The 21,244-nt window shown below is 46.6% G+C and overlaps 1 protein-coding gene across 7 annotated transcripts in view; it reads right to left on the reverse strand.

Moving 5' to 3' along the window:
* LOC308611757 (carboxyl-terminal PDZ ligand of neuronal nitric oxide synthase protein) overlaps window positions 1-21,244 on the reverse strand; it is a 310,501-nt gene that overhangs the window by 22,673 nt on the left and 266,584 nt on the right. For all 7 annotated transcript variants that reach the window (XM_081223785.1, XM_081223784.1, XM_081223783.1 and 4 more), the window contains 3 exons: window positions 21,050-21,191; window positions 7,547-7,713; window positions 5,737-5,916 (listed from right to left, as the gene is read on the reverse strand). In XM_081223785.1, the coding sequence (XP_081079911.1) occupies window positions 5,737-5,916; window positions 7,547-7,713; window positions 21,050-21,191 (489 nt within the window). The remainder of the gene's footprint in view (window positions 1-5,736; window positions 5,917-7,546; window positions 7,714-21,049; window positions 21,192-21,244) is intronic.

Consider the following 21,244-nt stretch of genomic DNA (forward strand, 5'->3'; position numbering starts at 1 on the left):
CATACTGTTGGATGCAGGGGCTGCTTCCCCCGCTGCCCGGATTTAAGGACCTGATCCTGCAGTTGGCTCTGCTTCTAAGTGGGGCCACTAATGAGATTAGTTGCCACTTTCCATTAGTGGCTCCCAAGGTGAGGCCATCTTTCCCTCGGGGGGGGGGCGGTGGGGAGGATGCCTAAGGAATCTAAAGTAAATCTGTCCTCCACCAGGTGCTGCTAAGGACAGAACTGATATTTTGGTCCAGAAATCAGCCCCATTTGTTGCCTCAGATAATCAAAAGAGAGATCTAGAGAAGGGTGAGAACAGAGAAAAGAGTGGCAATAATATTTCAATCTGGAATATCAGATGGTGGATGGCTATTAAGCCTCTATCTTCCTCGGAAACTGAGGCATGGAGGTAGTTCACCCGAGAGTTCCCAAGATCCTGTTGCTTCTGAGAAACAGGACAGTTGCTGTGGGAAGCCCACCCCCAGAAGGGCCCCCAGAGGAAAGGCCAACCTTAACCTTCTATCTGCAAGTAATGTAACTTACTCCAACTAAGAGTATCATTGAAAGGAATGTACCGAGCAGACAGAATTGTTAATTATTCATTTTCTATTTTCTTTGGAACAAAACAGAAACATTAGGCATAAATGTGCAACAAAACTTTCAATGCATGTAAACAGAGAAAGTGGAGAACCCTGCCTACCACGAACTGGCATCTCTGGAGGTTTCCCTGCACACACATGCTACAGACTCAGGCGCCTGAACCCTACATCTGAACATCCCAACAGAAGCTGGAACACTTGAGTCTGTTGGTGACTCCCTATGCAACTGCAGGTAATTCACTTCTACTTGGACCTTACTTTCTCCATCTTTCAACTGAGAGGGTTGGCTAGAGGCTCGGACAGTCTGTGATTTCACATCCAGGTGTATGTAGTGGTCAGTACCAGGGGCCATTCATTAAAGGCTCACTGAAGAACATCTCTAGATTTCCACTGGGAAGTCAGAGAATTAGGGCTGGGAACAAAAGAGGAATTCCCTCCTGCAGAAGCCAGGGAAAAAAAAAATTGGAAGTTTCTTTTGCAGGTAACCATTCCAGTGGTGGAGGTACCATCAGTACATAAAAGACGACCCTGGCATCAAATGCTTTCATCACAAATCCACTGGCACTCAGCACCATGAAAAATGCTGTGTTTGAGTCCTCCTCGTGCCAGACTAAATGAGAATTTTAGCTTTGCAAACGTACTTATAACATTTCAGGCATTTTCAAACCCTGGGAATGAGAAAGCACACACGGCTGCCGCTGCCTAAACCCAGCGCTAAAGAGCCCTTCTGCTCCTGCAGCCGTCAAAACTGGCAGCAGGCATAAGGCTCCGACCTGTCGCTGCAGCAGCCTGCACACCACAGGAGAACCCAGACCAGGCCAAGCTGGGACAAAACAGCCAAGACTTCCTTTAAATTTGAGGCAATTTAATAGTCCCTGTGTTTTGCATATGTGGGCCTGGCCCTGAAGCACCAAAATGAGGCAGCATTATTTTCAGCCTTGGCTTGGGCGGTCAGCTACAGCTGTGTGCTCGCTTCCTCCATGGCACCACAGGAGCAGATAATACCGCCTCTTCCCTACCAGGTGGGACTCATTTGTACTCAGCACACTCTTAAAGCATCAGACACCTTTCGCAAGGGTAGGCCATATCAATTTCTGAAAAGGTAGGCGTTAGCTTGGCCTTTCCAGAGCTGTGTGGTCTTTGGCAATGACTTATTCTGGTCACACTCTAAGTCCGCGGGAGGGCCACGCCTGGAGGGCGGTGTCCGGTTCTGCATTCCTGCCGCAGCACTACAAGCATAAGTTCGACCCTGTGCCCTCCAGCTCCGTGCCACGTCCCAAAACTCAGATACCCACCCTCAATCCACCCAGCAACACCAGACCACTGCCCACTGGCTCTCCAGCCTACTTGCCTGGACTCCAGCTCCTCCGCGAGAAGTGGGGGCAGGCCCAGGCTGAAGTTAGGGAGCGGCAGGCACATGGAAATGGCAGTGGAGAGAACCAGAGCGATTTGCCCACACACACACCGGACACACAAGCGGAGGCAGGCAGCGCTGTCTCAGCATGCACAAGGCAGGGACCTGGGCAGTGCACCCAGGGCGCTGGGGACTGGGGGAAGCCACAAGGCCAGATGCTAAATCTAGGGCCTCGGCGGGGTGTGGAGGGTTTTTAGCGCTGTTCCTCTAACTACGGCATACACAATTGCGAAGCATAAGTAACCAATCACTTGTCTCAGAACAAGTGCAAGTAGCAGCAGGTAGAGGAGAAATCTTTAAATAGCAATACTGAGCTGCAGTATAACATTTTCCCCATGAGCTAGGCCAGGAACTGGCAAACTGTGAAGGAGCCTGGCCCACTTAACCGTTGCCAGTCAGCCACAGCACCTGGATCAATTCTGGAACTATGTGGGCCCAGCCCGTGGCCATGCGGGCACCAGCTACATCCCAGCTTTGGTTCAAGGCTTGGCTATACTCTCTTTCGCACCCTTGAACTTCTGGTCCATCTAAAAGCAGGAAGCTAGTGCAGCCAGGCAAGCCTCATGCTGGGTCGGGAAAGTGGTCCAAAGGGCTTGGGGTTCACTATTTACACACTGATATCTAATCTAGAAATGCTTAAGAGGCAGCTGAGCGACACCTTTGCCTGGATACCTTTAAGGCCAGGACAGGCCCTTTCTAGGCCAGCTCTGAACCAATTTAGGGAGAGGCTGGGAGAGATCTTGAGGTCAGACCAAATCAGAATGCTGTGAAGGAGATCTAAGCCTAGTCCCAATGATAACAATAGAACCAGACTGGCCTGTGAGAATAAATGGGGGAGATGGGCATAAATCATGCAACAAGGGACCCCAAGAGTGCACCTGTTTGCAAGAAACTGTCTTTATCCTTAGCTCTTCTCAGGAGCCACATAGGAGGACTTGGATGCCCCCGGAGCAAAGGAAAATATGTTCCCACTGAAGTGCTGAGATCACAGTATTACCCACTGGAATTCTGAGGACTGCTGGTAGTTTAACGAAGAAAGAAACCTTGCAGTTTGATGGCAGTAGAGTCTGACAGAACAAGTAAAAGCTGACCTCATACTGGACACTGTGCAGAGAAACCAAGTATGCCAGATTTGATATATTTTAAATGCATGAAAGATGTCAAGAAGACCTATCTATTAGTCCACCTATATATCTTATATCATTTATACCCAAAGATATGGATACTAATAAAAAGCCCTTGGATCAAATGCTACAAAGAGAGTGGGAGAGGAACACACAGAGAAACCTGTAGCTGAAGGCTGGTTTAGGACTGAATCGGTCTGGGGGACAGGGGAGCTGAAAGCCAGTTGAGAGGTTACAATAATACAGCTGCTTCGTTCCCGGGCAGCAAAGGAAGGTGCAAACTGAAGAGACTGCTTATGAAGAAGGCAGAGAAGGGCAGAGGAGTCTGCTCCACAAGCTCTCTGAAGACCTCAAGGTACTGTCTGACCTGAAGATTTTAGAAGTCTACGACCCTACCCCAAGTCATTTCATCCATGTGGGATACTGATGCACTCTGGTGGCCTTTCAATCATGTCACTTCCTGAACTGAGACTCAACCAGGACACCACCAACTATAATCAACAGATTCCAAGTGCAGGAGAGGCTGAGGGTGTCCAGCCTGTGGAAGTGGCTGGAACTGAGAGAGGCTCATCAAGTGAACTGCAAGCACCATGCTCTTCCCCTCTCCTAGCTTCACTGTCTTCAAGGACAGAGGCAATTAAAATAGGGCCAGGGCAGTGATGTCTGCTTGAGACACATGCTTGATTCTGGGCCAGAGAACCACTCTTAGGGTTTCATCCTGACTGTGGGAGACTTACAGGTCTTGTGGCTTTGCCGAGTACGTTGTTAACTGCCACAATACTCTTCTTCTTGGGCAGACTATACATTTGCAAATAGTTTCTCTTTAGTATGAAGCAGTGAGTTCACCTTCAAATGCCTCTCGGATAATATTCATCATGAATATGCCTCAAGCCCATTCTTAGATAAATAATAACTGCTTGGCAATGGATATGCTGAAGGAGAAAAATATCACGGTTGGAGGATGGATTTATATTTAATGGGAAACTTTGGAAATGACATGAGTTGCTGAACGGCCCTGTGCTGCAGCACGCCGGCTTGCTGCTCCTGTCAGCCATCACACCTGGAGGAGGGGATTCTCGGGACAGCCACTCCGTTAGTAACTAGAGGGGATGAACTGTGTTATCTGACAGAGGGCAATGATTTTTCCCCCAAATATAAGAAGCCATTAATGACATTCCTCCTCTTTGTTGCTGTTTTGGGAACACCTGCGAATCCTCCTAGAATTAGCACACATCCTTTTGGGTTCATGGTCTGGATTTTTAAAAAGGTTCAAATCCCTTGGAAGCAGTGCCCTACTGATTTTACTCTCTTGAAACCTGGCTGCAAAAGGCACCCATGAGGCTGGGCCTCAGGCCCAGGTCAGGGTGAGACTGTTACAAAGAAGGTCTTTTCAAGACCCAAGTCATTGCATCATTTTGGTTAGGCTGCTGGATGCTTCCTCAAGGGGTATGCGTTGGAAAGGACGGCTCCGCCTGGGTGATTCACTCCACGCAAGGGTCATGAGAAGAGTAAGGAGAAGAAACGATGAGGATTGATAAGAGCTCCCTAGAGAAGTCTTCGTGTTCTCATTCAAGAACGCAGAAGGCCAGCCTGGTTGACCAGATGTAGAATGTCGATGCATAGAGCGGCCTTTCCCGATCTCTCAACAACTCTCCAAACCCTGAAGACCCCACCCTCCTCCTCACTGTCTTCATCTACCCACCCAGGTCCTCACCCTGGCTGACTCTTACCACAGGATTCAGCCTGTAAATGGTACAAATGACTGTGTCTTCACTATTCCCCGATTGCCCGTAGAGAAGATGAAGCTCGGACTCACAAGTTCCAAGGAAGATGTGGACTACCATGCCCTCCACAGAAAGCAAGCGAAAGGGATCCCTGCTAAAAGCAGCAGGGAAATCAGCTCACCCCTCCTTTATAAAGCAGCAGCAGCACAACACGTCTTCAGGGCTCAAACAGCACTTGGCTCCTGAAATCTAAGCCAAGTCTTCTCATTATGGCTCGAATACTATGCCTAAGTTCCTGTAAGTTAAATCCCAATATAATGAACTCCAGGCCAGTATGGTATCAAATTCTGCTTGGAGAAATCTTGAAAAAAAAAAAAATCCTTCCTGGAATGCGTAGGTGACTAACAGAGGCATGGAAATCCCTATGGACAAGGTTTCCAGGGTGGTAGCTTCTGCAAGGGTGTTTGGGACAAATTCATACTTTCAACTCTTTTAAGAGTGGTATCACAAAGCCACATCTGTCCTGACTCCAGAGGCATCCCATCCCACCCCAAACACCAGCAAATGCAGGTAGGAAAGGAAGGGTGAAATTATGTGCATCTTGTTCCTTAGTAAGTTCAAATCATTATCCAACAACATCCAGCCAAGCCAGCCAAGCCCAACTCAGAGCAGGGGGTACACGGGAAGCCAAGACGCTTCTTCCCATTTCAACCGTGTCCCCCATCTCTCCCCTCCCTGCCGCCCCCATTCCTCAACAAGCAACAACCCAACAGCGGGAGCCATCCCTCATAGCTCGCTAGGTTGTAAACCTGCCCTGTGCCCCTCGCTAAGGAAGGCGCGTCAAGCCCATGAGAGTGGAGCCTGCGAAGTAGGGAGGAGGCTGAGGAGAACCTGGGCCACAGCCACTTGTGTCTGTTGCTGCTGCTGCTGGAGGAGCTGCTGGAGGAGCTGCATCTGGTGCTGGGTGGACAGCGGCGTGCCCGCACCCAAGCCCGAGGGCTTCGAGGAAGAAGAGGGAAGGAGCATCCTGGGCGAGGCTGTCAGCATGGGCTCCTGGGGGCGGGGTGAGACCTGGCGGAGAAGAGGAAACACGGCGTGACCCTGGGCAGGCGCCACCTTTAGGGGCCTCACTCTGCCTTTAATACATACAGCATGTAGGAGGGTGGGGTGAAATGGCCCGCTTTTAACCAAGAGTTGGAAAGGCTACGTCTTCAGTGGAAATGTGGACAGACCCCCACAGAGGAGATGATGATCTCACAGCCTGGGCTGGGACCACAGAGTCAGAAAACCCTATTTGGACACCTGAGTTACTGATGCCATGTGATGGGAGACCAAGCAGCTGAGATAATCCCATCTCTTGCCCATAGCTTCCAACTATACCATGTTGTTGAGCTACCTGAGGTTCTGGACTTAGAGGGATCTGTCTCTATGAAAGATAGCTACCTACCACCCCATTATGAGGTGGCTTCTACCTTCACTTTGTTGTGTTCTTAGAGCTCCCTCTTCCAGGCTTTGCAGGGTTCTCCTGAGCTGGCCACACGTGAGGGAGGTGCTCCAGCCCAGCACGGCCTCCTCTCACAGTGAGAGCCACCAGGGAAGAAAGTCGGGACACAGATAGTGGTCTGGAGAGATCCTCTCTCTGAAAGGGGAAAGCAGTTTCCATTCCCTTCCCTCCTGTCTCCCTCCTGGTAGTTGGACACTTTATTAAGATGGTTTCTGTGAGCCAGAGAATTCAAGCGCAGGGTTGAATTTGATTTCTGGCAGCTCTGCTGCTGGTCCTTCTTCAGATGTGCAAGAGGAAGCACCCAGTGACAGAGGGCTTTTGCCAGTTGCAGAGTACAAATTGGGCACCAAAGAAGATATCAGGCAGACAATCTGGAACCATATTGCCCTTCAAACTAGACAGGTTTCTCCTTCTGATGAACTAGCCTAACGACTTCCACTTGAGAAAAGGCATTGCATGGTGAGGAAAGAGAGGCACTCCTGATACAGGGAACTGGCAGGGAATCTACAGGAAGGGCAATTTGTCAGTATTTTCCTCCTGTTGCGGGGGGGTGCGGCGGGGGGGTTGTTTTGTCTTTGGGTTGGAGGTTCTTAGTTTCTTAACCTGGATCCTGTCAGGAACTCCTTGAGGGCGTCCATCATCTCACCCGTAAGATACGAGGTTGAAATTGATGATGCCTGAGGTGGTCTGGCAGTTTCTAACCTCCAAGGGGCCAATCTCCAGCCTCCCCAGGAGCATCAAAGGCACACAACTGCTAGCTGCAGGCAGAGGCAGCCCTAACTCACTTGGCTCCTTCAGCTAAGCCCCCGGGGATCATGTCACATCATGCAAGGATTAGCCATGCACAGGTATTGTGCAGCGACAAGGTGCCATTAAAGGTGGGGCTTCCACTGAGAAGAAGGGGACCGAGTGCTGATGGGACCCTGGAGGGTGGCGCGCATCAGGAATGAGCTCTGTGGCATCCTGACACGCAGCAGCGGCTAGCATCAACACACAGGGACTGAATCTTTAGAAGTTAGGCCCCTCTGAAAGGAAGTAAAACATGCTCTGGAACCACCACCATGCTGGGGAGTGCCTCACTCTAAAGGTGACCCAGCAGGGGCTAAGAGGTGACTGACGGTGGCTGAGGCTGTGACACAGACTGCTCTGGGAGGTGATACGCGTGTAGACCACCTGGGTGGGCCACCTCCGGCTTACCTTGGAGTCTGTGTGGGAGCCTCCTTCCTTCCCTACCGCATCGAGGTCAGTCACACCTCGGCTGAATTCCAGGGCATCATTCCCTGGGAGCGGGGCCTCAACTGCGTCGATGTCCGTCTCCTCTGCAGTGGCCGTGGAGGCCCTCTCAGTTCCGGTGAGCTGGCGGCCTACAGGGACAACAGAGAGGGCAGGGAAGGGAACAGCCACACTAAGAACAGCGTCGTGGGCTTCCCTGGTGGTGCAGTGGTTGAGAGTCCGCCTGCCGATGCAGGGGACACGGGTTCGTGCCCCGGTCCGGGAAGATCCCACATGCTGCGGCGCGGCTGGGCCCGTGAGCCATGGCCGCTGAGCCTGCGCGTCTGGAGCCTGTGCTCCACAACGGGAGAGGCCACACAACTCTGAGAGGCCCGCGTACCGCAAAAAAAAAAAAACCAAAAAAACAGCGTCCTACTTTCCCAACACTTCAGTTTTCAGCTGTGGCATGCCCAGGGATGCCACTGGCTTTGTAACATTTTCACGTATCTTTTCACTCAAGTCCATTGAATTTCCAATCCAATAAGCTGTTCTCATTTTAATATCCTTTTAAAGTCCAGAAACAAAGACAACATTTCCTCAAGCCTGCACATGACTGCTTTGCCAGACTGGCATGATGTTTATGTTGACAGGGCATGGGGACCCTGGAAGAAAGGGATGACAGTCATCTCGACCTCATCCAAACTCAGGAGTGGAAACAGCCCAGGGAAAGAACCCTGAACTGGGTGTCCAGAGATGTAGGAGTTTCCCCCACCATGCTCCTAATGGGCTGTCAGATAAGGGGTTACATCACCTCACTCCCTGGGCCCCAGTTCCTTCAACTATACAGTGGAGGCTGAGTTAGGTGGGTGGGAGGGTTGCAGGCCTGAAAAATAAGGACAAGGAGATCCGAGGCCCCATCCCACACAGTACATCAGTCTCCCATCCTCAGAGCCTGCCTCTGACCGTCCCCCAGGAGCAGAAGCTAGGGAAGGGCCCTGGAGAAGGCAGCAGTGGCAGAGGAGAGACAGGTGGCTGGTTTTCATGCCTTGTCTTGTCTATTTCCCACTTGCCCCTTCCTACTGAAGACAGTGACCATGTCTTTGATCACATGCTCAGCACGTGTATGAAATTCCTACTGTTTCTTATTTTTCTTCATTCCCTGTTCCTCTCTCTTTCCTCGGCTCTATAAAAACACCTGGCAATTCTCAGGCATTTCCCAGGAAACATTTTTTTTCTCTACATTTGGGATTAGGTTCATCACTACTGTCTTCAAATAAAACTTCTTAAAAGGCTTCAGAGACCAAGCACCAATTGTAAAACTGCACAGGCTAATGTTAGTAGCAAGTATGAAGAGTTGATTCCCTAACCCTAAGGCCAACCCAGGGAGCCAGGCTTTGGTCATCTGAGGGCCTGCCTTGTAGAACAAATAGTTCTAACAAGTCTTCTCATGCAAACCCGTACGAGTCATCGGGGGAAGCACGGCGGTATTTAGAAAGCCAACAGTGTGCTTGGTTTTCCTCCTGGCTGCTCTGGGAGCTGGGAGACGGACTGCTAAGGGTTGCAATGGCATGTAACAGAAAGGAGGGCCCTGGGCCATGGCCTGGCAGGGCAGCTCTCCTGCTCCTTTGTAAACCAGCCGGCAGGAGCACAGGGAGTGGGCTGCTTTCTACCACCTCCTGCACCCAGAAGTGACCTTCTTGACGATGAAGAGGTTGATCCTGTGAGAGGGAGGCCGATGGATAACTCGTGACTATTTCTTAGTAGGTGGATGGTGTTGGGAACTGAGCATCTGATTCTCCTTGCCCGCAGAGGAGTGAGCAGGGTGAACTGGGCCTGCGTCTGAGGAGAGATTTCCATCAGTCATCAGGAGGGACTGGCTCCTACAGCACCAGGCATCCATCTGTCAGTGCACTTAATTAGCACACGATAGCAACTGTGCCCTTCTGGTCTTGAGACCAAGGGTGTATTTCATTCATGTCTCCCAAGGATCTGGCACAGAGAAGGTGTTCAGTAAACACTAACAAAGGCAACAGTGTCACGACAGGGTAGCAGAACGGGGAAGTGGGCTATAAGAGGAGGCTGCCCCTCATCCCTGGAGATCCTAATGACGAGAACTAAGCAGCCCTCCAGAGGGTCTGGAGATGCCCAGGCCAGGAGCCCAGAAGGGATTGGAAAATCTCTTAGGTTCTAGCTCTGCTTCTGGGGGAGTCATTAAAACACAAACTTCTCAGCCATTCTCTTTGTACTAGTGGAGTTTTCAAACCAAGCCTGACGTACATGAAGTCACCAACTATGGGACTGCTTTTTGAGAGACTTCCTGCCACTCAGTGGGCTCTTTGATGATCACATTTGGAGTCTTATAGATTTAGTACAGCTAACAGGCAGAGAGTACAAGCATACCTATTTTATTGCCCTTTACAGATATTTCATTTTTACAAATTGAAGGTTTGTGGCAAACCTGCATTGAGCAAGTCTACTGGCACCATTTTTCCAACAGCATTTGCTTACTTTGTGTCTGTGTCACATTTTGGTAATTCTCACAATATTTCAAACTTTCTCATTATTTGTTATTAGGTGCTATTCATTATTTGTTATGATGATCTGTGATCACTGATCTTTGCTTATAATTATTTGGGGGCACCATAAACTGTACTCAGATAAGACAGTGAACTTAATGTGTTCTGACTGCTTCACTTGCCAGCCACTCCCACCCCCCACGCACCCTGCCCATCTCTCTTCCTTTCCTTGGGCCTCCCTATTCTCTAAGACACAACAATATTGAAATTAGGCCAGTTAATAACCTTACACTGGCCTCAAGTGTTCAAGTGAAAGGAAGAGTCACATGTCTCTCATCTTAAATCAAAAGCTAGATATGATTAAGCTTAGTAAGGAAGGCATGTTGAAAGCCAAAATAGGTCAAAAGCAAGGCCTCTTGCAACAGTTAGCCAAGTTGTGAATGCCTAACCCAGGGCAAGGCCCTAACTCTCTTAAATTCTATGAAGGCTAAGAGAAGGTAGGAAGCTACAGGAGAAAAGTTTGAAGCTAGCAGAGGTTGGTTCACGAGGTTTAAGGAAAGAAGCCATAACCATAACGAAAAAGTGCAAGGTGAAGCTGCAAGTGCTGATGTAGAAGCTGCAGCAAGTGGCCCAGAAGATCTAGCTAAGATCATTAATGAAGGTGTCTACACTAAACAACAGATTTTCCATGTAGAGGAAACAGCCTTATATTGGGAACATGCTGTCATTCAGGACTTTCATAGCTAGAGAGGAGAAGTCAATGCCTGCCTTCAAAGCTTCGAAGGACAGGCTGACGCTCTTTAGGAGCTAATATAGCCAGTGACTTCAACTTGAAGTTGAAGCCAATGTTTATTTACCACTCCGAAAATCCTAGGGCCCTTAAGAATTATGCTAAATCTACTCTGCCTGTGCCCTACAAATGGAACAACAAGGCCTGGATGACAGCACATCTGTCAACAACATGGTTTATTGAATATTTTAAGACCACTGTTGAGACCTACTGCTCAGAGAAAAAGATTCTTTTCAAATTATTACTGCTCATTGACAATGCACCTGGTCACCCAAGAGCTCTGATGGAGATGTACAACGAGATTAATGTTGTTTTCATGCTGGCTAGCACAGCATCCACTCTGCAGCCCATGGATCAAGGAGTAATTTCCACATTCAAGTCTTATTATTTAAGAAATACATTTCATAAGGCTACAGCTGCCATAAATAGCAATTCTCCTGATGGATCTGGGAAAAATAAATTGAAGATTTTCTGGAAAAGACGCACCATTCTAGACACCATTAAGAGCAGCCGTGATCCATGGGAAGAGGCCAAAATGTCAACATGAACAGGATTTTGGAAGAAGTTGATCCCAACCTTCATGGATGACTCTGAGGGGTTCAAGACTTCAGTGGAGGAAATAACTGCAGATGTGGTGCAAACAGCAAGAGAACTAGCATTAGAAGGGGAGCCTGAAGATGTGACTGAATTGCTGCAATGTCATGATAAAAGGTGAACAGATGAGGAACTGCTTCGTATGGATAAGCAAAGAAAGTGGTTTCTTGAGATGGAATCTACTTCTGGCAAAGATGTGTAAAGACTGTTGAAATGCCAACAAAGGATCTAGAATATTACATAAACTTAGTTGATAAAGCAGTGGCGGGGTTTGAGAGGATTGACTCCAATTTTGAAAGAAGTTTTACTGTGGGTAAAATGCTATAAAACAGCATTGCCTGCTACAGAGAAATTGTTTGTGAAAGGAGCGTCAACCAATGTGGCCAACTTCACTGATGCCTTATTTTAAGAAATTGTCCCAGCTCCTCCCCGCCCTTAGCACCCAGCACCCTAATCAGTCAGCACCCATCAACACTGAGGCAAGACCCTCCACCAGCAAAAAGATTATGGTTTGCTCAGATGATAGTATTTGTTAGCAATGAAGTATTTTAAAAGTATGTACAGTTTTTTACATATAATACTATTGTACACTTAATAGACTACAGTATAGTGTAAAGATAACTTTTATGTGCATTGGGAAACCAAAAACTCTGTGCTACTCGCTTTATTGCAATATTCATTTTATTGCTGTGGTCTGAAACTGAACTCGCGATATCTCCTAGGTATGACTGTATAGTAACAGATCTGTTAGAACCAGGGGGGTAAAGCTGAGGTAGAGAGAAAGAACAAGCTAGATGGAGGGATATTATTATTGTATGTATGCCTGTTAGTGTATCAGATAACACAATATCTCGAAAAGGGACCCATAGCAAACAGTCTTCTTCAGGTCCTATCAGACAAGGGATAAAATCTGGTATTTGCAATGTTCCTGGTATCGACAAGCCCAAGGGACAAGAAATGATATGAAAATCTTCTGGTAAAACCAGGAAACTTACAGGATTGGGCACTATGGATTTCAAATTGTAATAGGGACAGGTAAGACTGAACTTGGGGTAGGGGGTGGTACTTTTTAAACTGTTTATTTAAACTATACTGGATACATTGAATAGTCTCTAGACATATACTGATTTCATTCATCTACTCAATAAGTATTTGTTAAGAACCCTGTATACAAAAGAAATCTACTGGGCATAAAGATGAATACACAAAATCTGTGCTTTCAATGCTTCCCCAGCCTGATGGAAGAAACAGACATAAACCACAGATGCAGCATGAGGCTGTATCACCTATGAGGGAGCTATCCAGGGTGCAGGACAACAGAAGAGGAACATCTAAGTCAGGCGGGTGTTAGAGAAGCCTGTGCAGAGGGGAAACACCTCCTGAGGAAGGAGTACCAGCTAAGTCAGGTGAAGAAGCAGGCAGAGGGGAGGGGAGGCCATGGGAGGCCATGGAAGGCACTCTAGGCAGAGGGCAAGGCAGGGGCAAAGACACAGAGGTACAGAAATCCACAGCATGGTTGGAGACACTGCAAATGACTCTGCGGGAGGGACCTGACCAGGAAGAGTCAGGATCTGATCTTGAAGGAGGGAAAGCAGTTTAAGTAATACCAAAAGATTTTCATTTTTTTTCAAATTTCATCTAGAATGATATGGAGGATAGATCTATAAGGGACAAGATAGAAAGCAATACTCTACGTGAGAAAGATGAGGGCTTAAGCTAAAGAGGTGGCATAAGACAGAACAGAGGGGACAAATCTGAAATACCTTCAGGGGCGCAGAAATCATAGGACTTGGTAACCAATTGTCTGTGGGCGGGGAAGGGGGAGGGAAAGAGGGAGAGAAGAGGAGATGGGGAGGGAGAGAGAGAGGAATACACGTAGAATGAGTTTTAAAACTCTGATTTAGGTGACTGAGTAGAGACTGGCATCCTTTAGGGAAAATTGAGGAGAAGGAGGATTGTGGATAAGAGAATGAAATTGTGAGAGTCTGTAGCAGCTAACTGGAGATATCCACTATTCATAAGTGGAGAGTTCAAGAAAAAGGTCTGGGCTGGAGTTAAAGCCATGGGCAGTCAAAAAAGAGCAAAGGGACCAATCCCAGGAGAAATCCCCACACCTGAGGAGTAGGTAAAAAGGAGGACCTACAAAGGATGCTGGAAAGCAGCTAGCGGAGAAAAAAGGAATGAGTGTGGGGTGGCGGTGGGGGGCCCCAGAAGCTGGGGAAGGGGAGTGCTTCATTCCCAGTGGTGCACACTGCAGACAAAGGCTGGTTCAATTTGCTGACTAGGTGGCCCTTCAGTGACCTGGACTGGTCTTTTCAGGAAGGACTGGCAGGCAGCAGACACCAGATCACTGGAGGTTGAAGGGCTAATGGCGAGGGTGGTGGGGTAAAACGTAGACAATGAGTATAAATGTGTCTCGCAAGAAGCTTGACTATGGAGAGGAAAGAGATAGGCTGGGGGAGATGCAGGGACAAGGAAGATTTGATTTTTGGGTTTTTTTATGATGGAAAAGACTTGACCTTATCTATTTGCAGTGGGGGGAAAAGTCAGCACAGTAGAAGATTCAGGTGATGATTTAGGAGAGAGAGCTGATGGCTCAGGGTTTAGGAAGAGGCGAGATGAGGGGAAAAGCAGAGGCAGTGAAAAGGTTAATCTCAGACAGGAGAAGAACATCGCCCATGAAGACGGAAACTGGGGATAAGGGAAAGGCGGAAGGACTGCTGAATGGCAAAGTAGCCTGGGGCCAAGTCTGGGGACCACAGATGTGTAATGGACCAGCGTCACAGGGCAAAATGGACAGGTACTGTTGGATGAATGCAGAACTTTTTACATGTCAATTATACCTCAAAATAAAATGGTTAAAAAAAAAAGGATTATCAGTTCAGTCCAAAAGTACGTGAAATGGCCACTTTTTGCCTCAAAACTGCAACAGCAATAGCTTAAACTCAAATAGTGCTTACTATGTTCCAGGCACTAGTTTAAGGGATTTACATGTCTTAACTCATTTATCCTTATAACCACCCTGAGAGTTAGGCACTATTATTATCCCCATTTGACAGATAAAGAAACTGAGGCACATAGCTGGTAAGGCTGGAGCTGGGGCTCAAAGCCTGCCAGTCTGGCTCCAGGCTTGGTGCTTTTAACCATTGCACCACCTCATCTCCCAACAGGCTCACTGCTTCCACCTGTAGTCTCAGCCACCCTGCTTTATCTTCTTCATTGCATCGACATCCCCAAAATGGTCGTTTGTCATCTGTTTGACCCCCCACCCCAACTTTCAGTGTGAGCTCCTCACCAGGGGGAACCTTGTCTTGTTCACAGTATCCCCAGAATCGAGCCTGGCATATGCGGAAACTTGATAAATATCTGCTGAATGAAGGAAGGGAACTGAAACTAAGGAGAACCAAAGGATCAAGCAGTGGTGGCCTGATGAGATGGAAGAGCAGGGGTGGTGGGAGCGTGGAAGTGACACAAGGTCAGTGGTGTGCTTGCTTGAATAAGCCAGATGCCCAGGTCCAGCAGATGTAACAGGTACACAGTAAATACTCCTGAATCCACCGCTCACTGTCTAGATGGCAAGAGTTTTATTTTTAAGAAGCTCTAATCTCCAGAGGGCTCCAAGCCCTTCCCCACGTTGGATTGTCTGCTGCCGTGGGAAGAGGGACGCCTCCAGGGGAACGGGATCTCTCCCAGGAAACCCTGTCCAGGAGTCAAAGAAACTGCACAGGGCAAAGCAAGGCAAGCGGAACAGGGGCAGTGGCCCCACCTGGCTCTGAGCCCCGGGTACTGGCCAAGGGCAGCTGCTGCCAAAAGATACAAAAGATAAATCTCCCCCAGGGTAGGGAACGGTGGGAAGAATGAGGGAGGAAAGAAAGGCAGGCAGAGAAAGAGAGAGAGAGGCAGCACACACAATGAAAGTGAGGACCTTCATTAAAAGCACTCCCGAAACCCAGAAGGGAAAGGGCTGACAAGACATCAAAGAAGATAGCAAAGCCTCCGCACTTTCCAATTCCTCCAGAGCAAACAAGTTTCCTCTGCATAACAAACGGCCTGCCTGGGGCAGCTCCACTGGAAAGATAAACACTGCATTAAATGAAAGCTCCCTAAATGTAGAAGCAAGATTCTTGTTAAAAGGAAAAGAAAACCTGCCAACCACCAGTTCCACTGTGGAGCTTCAAGGTGCCCCATTACAGAGAAAAATTCTAATGGAGTCAATAAACTCTTCTGGCTGAAGAATTTACGGAAAAAAGGAACGTGTTCCTAGCAGTTTATAGACAGTATGGAAGCAAGTGGGGCTGTAAAAGGGAAGTGACTACGGAGCTTGATAAGAAAATATTTCCCATCTCAGATCTGTAGAATTCTAAGCACTGATTCTCAAAGTAGGTTTCACTTCATGGCAATGGCACTACACCGCACTCAGAGGGCACCTGATTAATCATTTAACGTGGATCTGTCATAAAATCATGGTACTTCAGAGATCTTCTTGTCCACTGCCCCCACTGCATAGATGGGGTCACGTAGTTGAGACTCTGAACTGGAGAACTGGCTAATAGCTAATGTGTATTTAGAGTGTATTACATGCTAGGTATGATGCTGATTTACATGCATTATCTCCCAACACCTAGCAGATAAGAAAGATCCAGAGAGACTGTAAAGTTTGCTGAGGATCACCCAGCTGAGAAGTGGTAGAGTTAGGATTCAAGCCCAGCTGTTCAGGTGCCAGAATCCAAACTCTCAGCTGCTTCTCTAGTCTGCTGGTCCAACACTCTCTCCATCATGCCACACTGCCTTTTCATTTCTGTGATGGTTAATTTTGTGTGCCAATTTGGCTGGGCCATGGTGCCCATATATTTGAACAAACATTATTCTAGATATCGCGGTGAAGGTATTTTTCGCATGAGAGTAAACATTTAAATCAGTAGACTCTGAGTAAAGCATATTACCCTCCATGATGTAGGTGGGCTTCAACATATCAGTTGAAGGTCTTAACAGAACAAAGACTGACCTCCCTGAAAGAAGACGGAATTGTGCCAGCAGACCACCTTTCGATTTGAACTGCAACTCTTTCCTGGATTTCCAGCCTGGAGCCTACCCTGCAGATTTTGGACTGGCCACACCTCCACAGTCACATGAGCCAATTCCTTAAAATGGTGTGTGTGTGTATGTGTGTGTGTGTGTGTGTGACACATGAGCCAATTCCTTAAAATGGTGTGTGTGTGTGTGTATGTGTGTGTGTATCTCCCTGAAAAATACAATTTACATCACTCCACAGGCCAGATTCTCCCTTACATGAGTTGGGGAGAGCCCCTACCACTCCCTTTACTCTGCAGAGATGCCAATATGATATATGGAGAGCATATCCAACCCATGCTTGACCTCCTTAAAGAGATACACTCAGTGCTTTGACATCTTAGACTCTGAAGCAACTACACTGGGCCTGACAGATTTCCCTAAAATGAACTGAGATGTTTCTACATGTAGAACATCAGTTACATTCTTCTTAGGGAGAATGGTATACAGAAGGTGCCAAATAGCTGAAATCTCACGTATATTACTGTAATTTGAAAAAATTATCACCAAAAAGATTATAAAAGGAGAGGTGCATGTAGCTGATGGGCCCATTATCTCAACACTGACCACCTGTTAGTCAGAAGAGCGTAACCACGTTGGTCTCTACCTGCAGCCTCAGCCACCATCACCCATCACCATCAGTACTCGATTCAGCCTTCCAGTCTCCCCCTCTAGGCTATATCACCTCAATTCTACCTACTCCCCCCAACCAAGGTCATCATTCTTCATCAAGGGGACTGTTTAGAAGTCACTCCCTGCTGAAATTTCTACTCAATCTCCATGCTCATTTTGGCACAGAGTAAGCCCTGAATAAATGCTGTTGACAATGACTAAAATGACACACATCCCTTGCCACAATCACTGACCATGTTTATCAGTTTATTCAACAAGTATTTATTATGCCAGGAACAGTCCCTACCCTCCCAGAGCTTGCACTCTACTGAAGACAGGAGGACACTATGTATCTGGTAGACAGACATAGGAACCTAGAGGAAAAAAGTGTTTAAATGTTCGGGAAGGGGAAAGGAAGAGAATGGGACAGTGGAAGCTGGAAGGCAGGCTTCCCAGAAGACAGGATAGTGAAGGATGAGTAGAAGGGCTGCCTGGGGTAAATGCAGGAACCACTGGCAGTTGGAACAGCACTGACAACGGCCGGAGGGTACACGATACACTCAGGGTGCTAGGGGAGGAGTGGGGGAAGACAAGATGGAGAAAAGGAGAGGAAGGGATCCGTACTGGAATCTCTATTCACCCCAGAGAGAATCCTTCCTAGTATCACAGGAAATCATATCAACCCACCCCCACCCAGAAGACCCCTGCAGGGTCTAGAAGGGGAAGGAAGGAGTAGCTCCCACTGAAGGAGGGAAAGAAGACCTACCCCTCAGAATAGTCTATATGAAATGCTATCCAGCTCTTCTCTCCAAAAGGCCAAACCATACCATCCTGACCTCTTTAGCAAATGGCTGAGAAGTTAGTTCTGATTGGGTGCTCGGAGGCTAGATCAAGCTCCACAGACAGGAGTTCCGTGATAAGAACACAGTTCAAACACTCAACCTCTAGGTAACCTCCCTATGTCCAACCCCTTTCACTCCAGGAATAAATGGCTTCACCAGAGACAATGCCCTTTACTTTCTGATTAGAATTTCTTTGTATATGTGCATCCTGGCTGCTAGTGGTACCGTGGGTTTGAAAGCCTCTGAGGCTTAGCTATGATTCTCCACCAACAAGGGAGCAGGGCATTACCAAAGAACAGTTAATAACGTAAAGGTATCAATCTTTTCCAGCTAGCAGCTCTGAGGGCAAATCCTCCAGTTCAGAAGTGAGCAGATCAGCTTCTGTTCTCTGAGCAACATGACCAGCTATAATCTTTCTCCCACTATCGCCACCTAGTTCCTTTTTCCAGAATGAACCACAGTTACCAGTGTCTTGTGTATCATTCTGGAGATGCTCTATGCAGAGTAGGCACATATATGGTTTCATGTGTATATGTATATATACATATATACACACACACACTTTCATTTACATGTATATATTTTTCTACAGTATAATTGGTAGCGTATCATATCGACAGTTCTACACCTTGATTTTTTTTCTTTTAGTTCAACAAAATATCTTGGAGATGACTTTTTATCAGTTCATAGAGTACACCAACTCTGTGTAATATCCCATTATTTGTAACCATAATTTATTTTATTTTATTTATTTATTTTTTCTTCTGTATGTGGGCCTCTCACTGTTGTGGCCTCTCCCATTGCGGAGCACAGGACCCGGACGCACAGGCTCAGCGGCCATGGCTCACGGGCCCAGCCGCTCTGCGGCATGTGGGATCTTCCCAGACCGGGGCATGAACCCGTGTCCCCTGCATCGGCAGGCGGACTCTCAACCACTGCGCCACCAGGGAAGCCCCATAATTTATTTTAAAATCCCCTCTTGCTATTTCCGATTTTTTGCTTTTATAACAAATTCTTTGCTTACGTAACCTTATGTATGCATTATTTCATACATGTATGGGTTTACCCTTAGCATGAATTCTTTAAAGGGAACTTGAAGGTCAAAGCATGTGAATTTTCAAAATTAATGATTTCCACATTTTTCCCCATAGGGATTCTACCTTTATCACACACTATGTCAACATGTGTGTCTGGGTTTATTTCTGAGCTTTCTGTTCTGATCCATTCACACACTTATTCATGCATCAGCACAATTTTACCTATTATAGCTTTATAATATGTTTTTGTACCTGGAAAGCCACTCCTCTGTCATCACTCATCTCTTCCGGGATTTCTTCTATTCTTGTTTTTCCCCATATTTTAAAATAATAATAGCTAACATGTATTTGGTGTTTACCATGTGCCAAGCACCAGACTCAGCATTTGAAATGTATCTGCTCATCTAATCAACACAAAAATTCTATGAGGTAGGCACTACTGTTATTTCTATTTTTTCCAAAAGAGGAAACTAAGGCACAGAGAGGTTATGGAACTTGCCCAAAATCACACAGCCAGTGACCACTGCAGCTAGAATGTAAACCAAGAGTCTCTACTCTTCACCACTTTGTGATAATGCCTTTTGCAGTATGAGATTTCTTTTGCTATTTTCTAACTTCTTGAATTGAATGCTTAATTAATTTGATTTTCATGATTGATCATCTATTAATGTAAATAAATAAGCCTTTGATTTTCCTCTGAGCACTCTTTTATCTGTATCCCATAAGTTTTGAATATGATAGCTTACCAAGGTGCCTACTTTGCTGTTAAAAATTTGTATTGTAATGTTAAATTTATAGATTAATGTAAGGAGAATTAACATTTTTATGATGTTGAGATTTCCCAACCAAGAACTTTCCAATTGTTTATGATTTTCTTCATATAAAACGTATGTTTTATTATGATTATTCATAGGCATTTTATGTTTTTAAATTGTTACTTTAGTGGATATTTTCTTCCACTATGACTTCCCACTGGTTGTTGTTGGAATAGAAAACCATAGTTACCCATATGTATTTATTGGACCTTACCTCTTTAACTAAATTCTTTTATTTCTAATAGCTTTCAGTTTATTTTCATGGGTTTTCCACATAAAAATGTATAAGCCATATTAACATTTTGCCTAATACTCATACTTTTCCCCCCACATTTACTGTTAGATTATAGAGATGATAAAGACACCTTTGTCTTATTCCTGACTTTTAATGAGACTTGAAGATTGGAGATATTGGAATAATGTCCACACTGAGGGTTCATAAAACTATAGAATTTAGAAATAGGAAAAAAAAACCTACTTAGATAACTGTAATTATCTTCTTTCCAATTTGTTTTATGAAGGTGCTTTTGTATGGTAATTTTCTTTGGGGTCTGACTTGGTAGCATAAACAGCTCTACCTTTAAAATGTGTCTCCTGATATCCAGTTTAAATGCTCCTTTGTTTGATAGTTTAAATATCTTTAAGTTTCTGTTATAAAAGTAACACACATTCCTTAAAGAAAATTTGGAATATAGAGAGAAACGGACAAAATCAAATGTTTTTTAAGTGAACTGATTGCCTGCACACACGAACACACACACACACACACACCCCCAAGAGGACTCTCAGAGTTAAGGACTTGGTCCTGGTAAGATGGAGGAGGGGGGACAATTGAATTGGAATGTGGAGGAAATTGTTTTCAGAAGAAATTTATTTTTCAGAGTCCAAAAATCTAGCCAGGATAAGCTGATCCTTAGGACTGTTCACTGGGCTGAAATATCCCAAAGATATCTTTGATTCTCTGACCAATTCTCTCCATCTTTTTGCCTGTCTTCTCCCCACCTCTCTGGAGGAAGTCACCCAGCCAGCGAAATAGCCCACACTCTGAATCTGTGAACCAGGAGGAAACAGGCTTCTTTTGGGGATTGGCTCAAGATTAAAACCAGACCGCTCCCCACCTGAACATCCCCATTCCTGGGCCACTGTTCACTTCCACCGCCCCACGCTGTATGTCTACCTGCCTGTTCATCCACATCCACAGCAGTGACCTACCTGGGTCCCCTGAGCTGTTGCTGTTCCTCTCACTCTCCCCGTCTTCCTGGCCATCGGCATTCTGCTGCGTGTGCTGTAGGCTCAGCTTGTGGCAGACCTCGAAGGCCTGCCCCACCGTCCGGACGATTCGCATAGCTTGGCTCTGGGAAGGAGAAAGGAAAGGAGAGAAGGGAGGATGTGGAGACCCTCTATAAG

Source organism: Mesoplodon bidens (assembly GCF_964165515.1).
Source record: "Mesoplodon bidens genome assembly, chromosome: 2".
NCBI lineage: Eukaryota > Metazoa > Chordata > Mammalia > Artiodactyla > Ziphiidae > Mesoplodon > Mesoplodon bidens.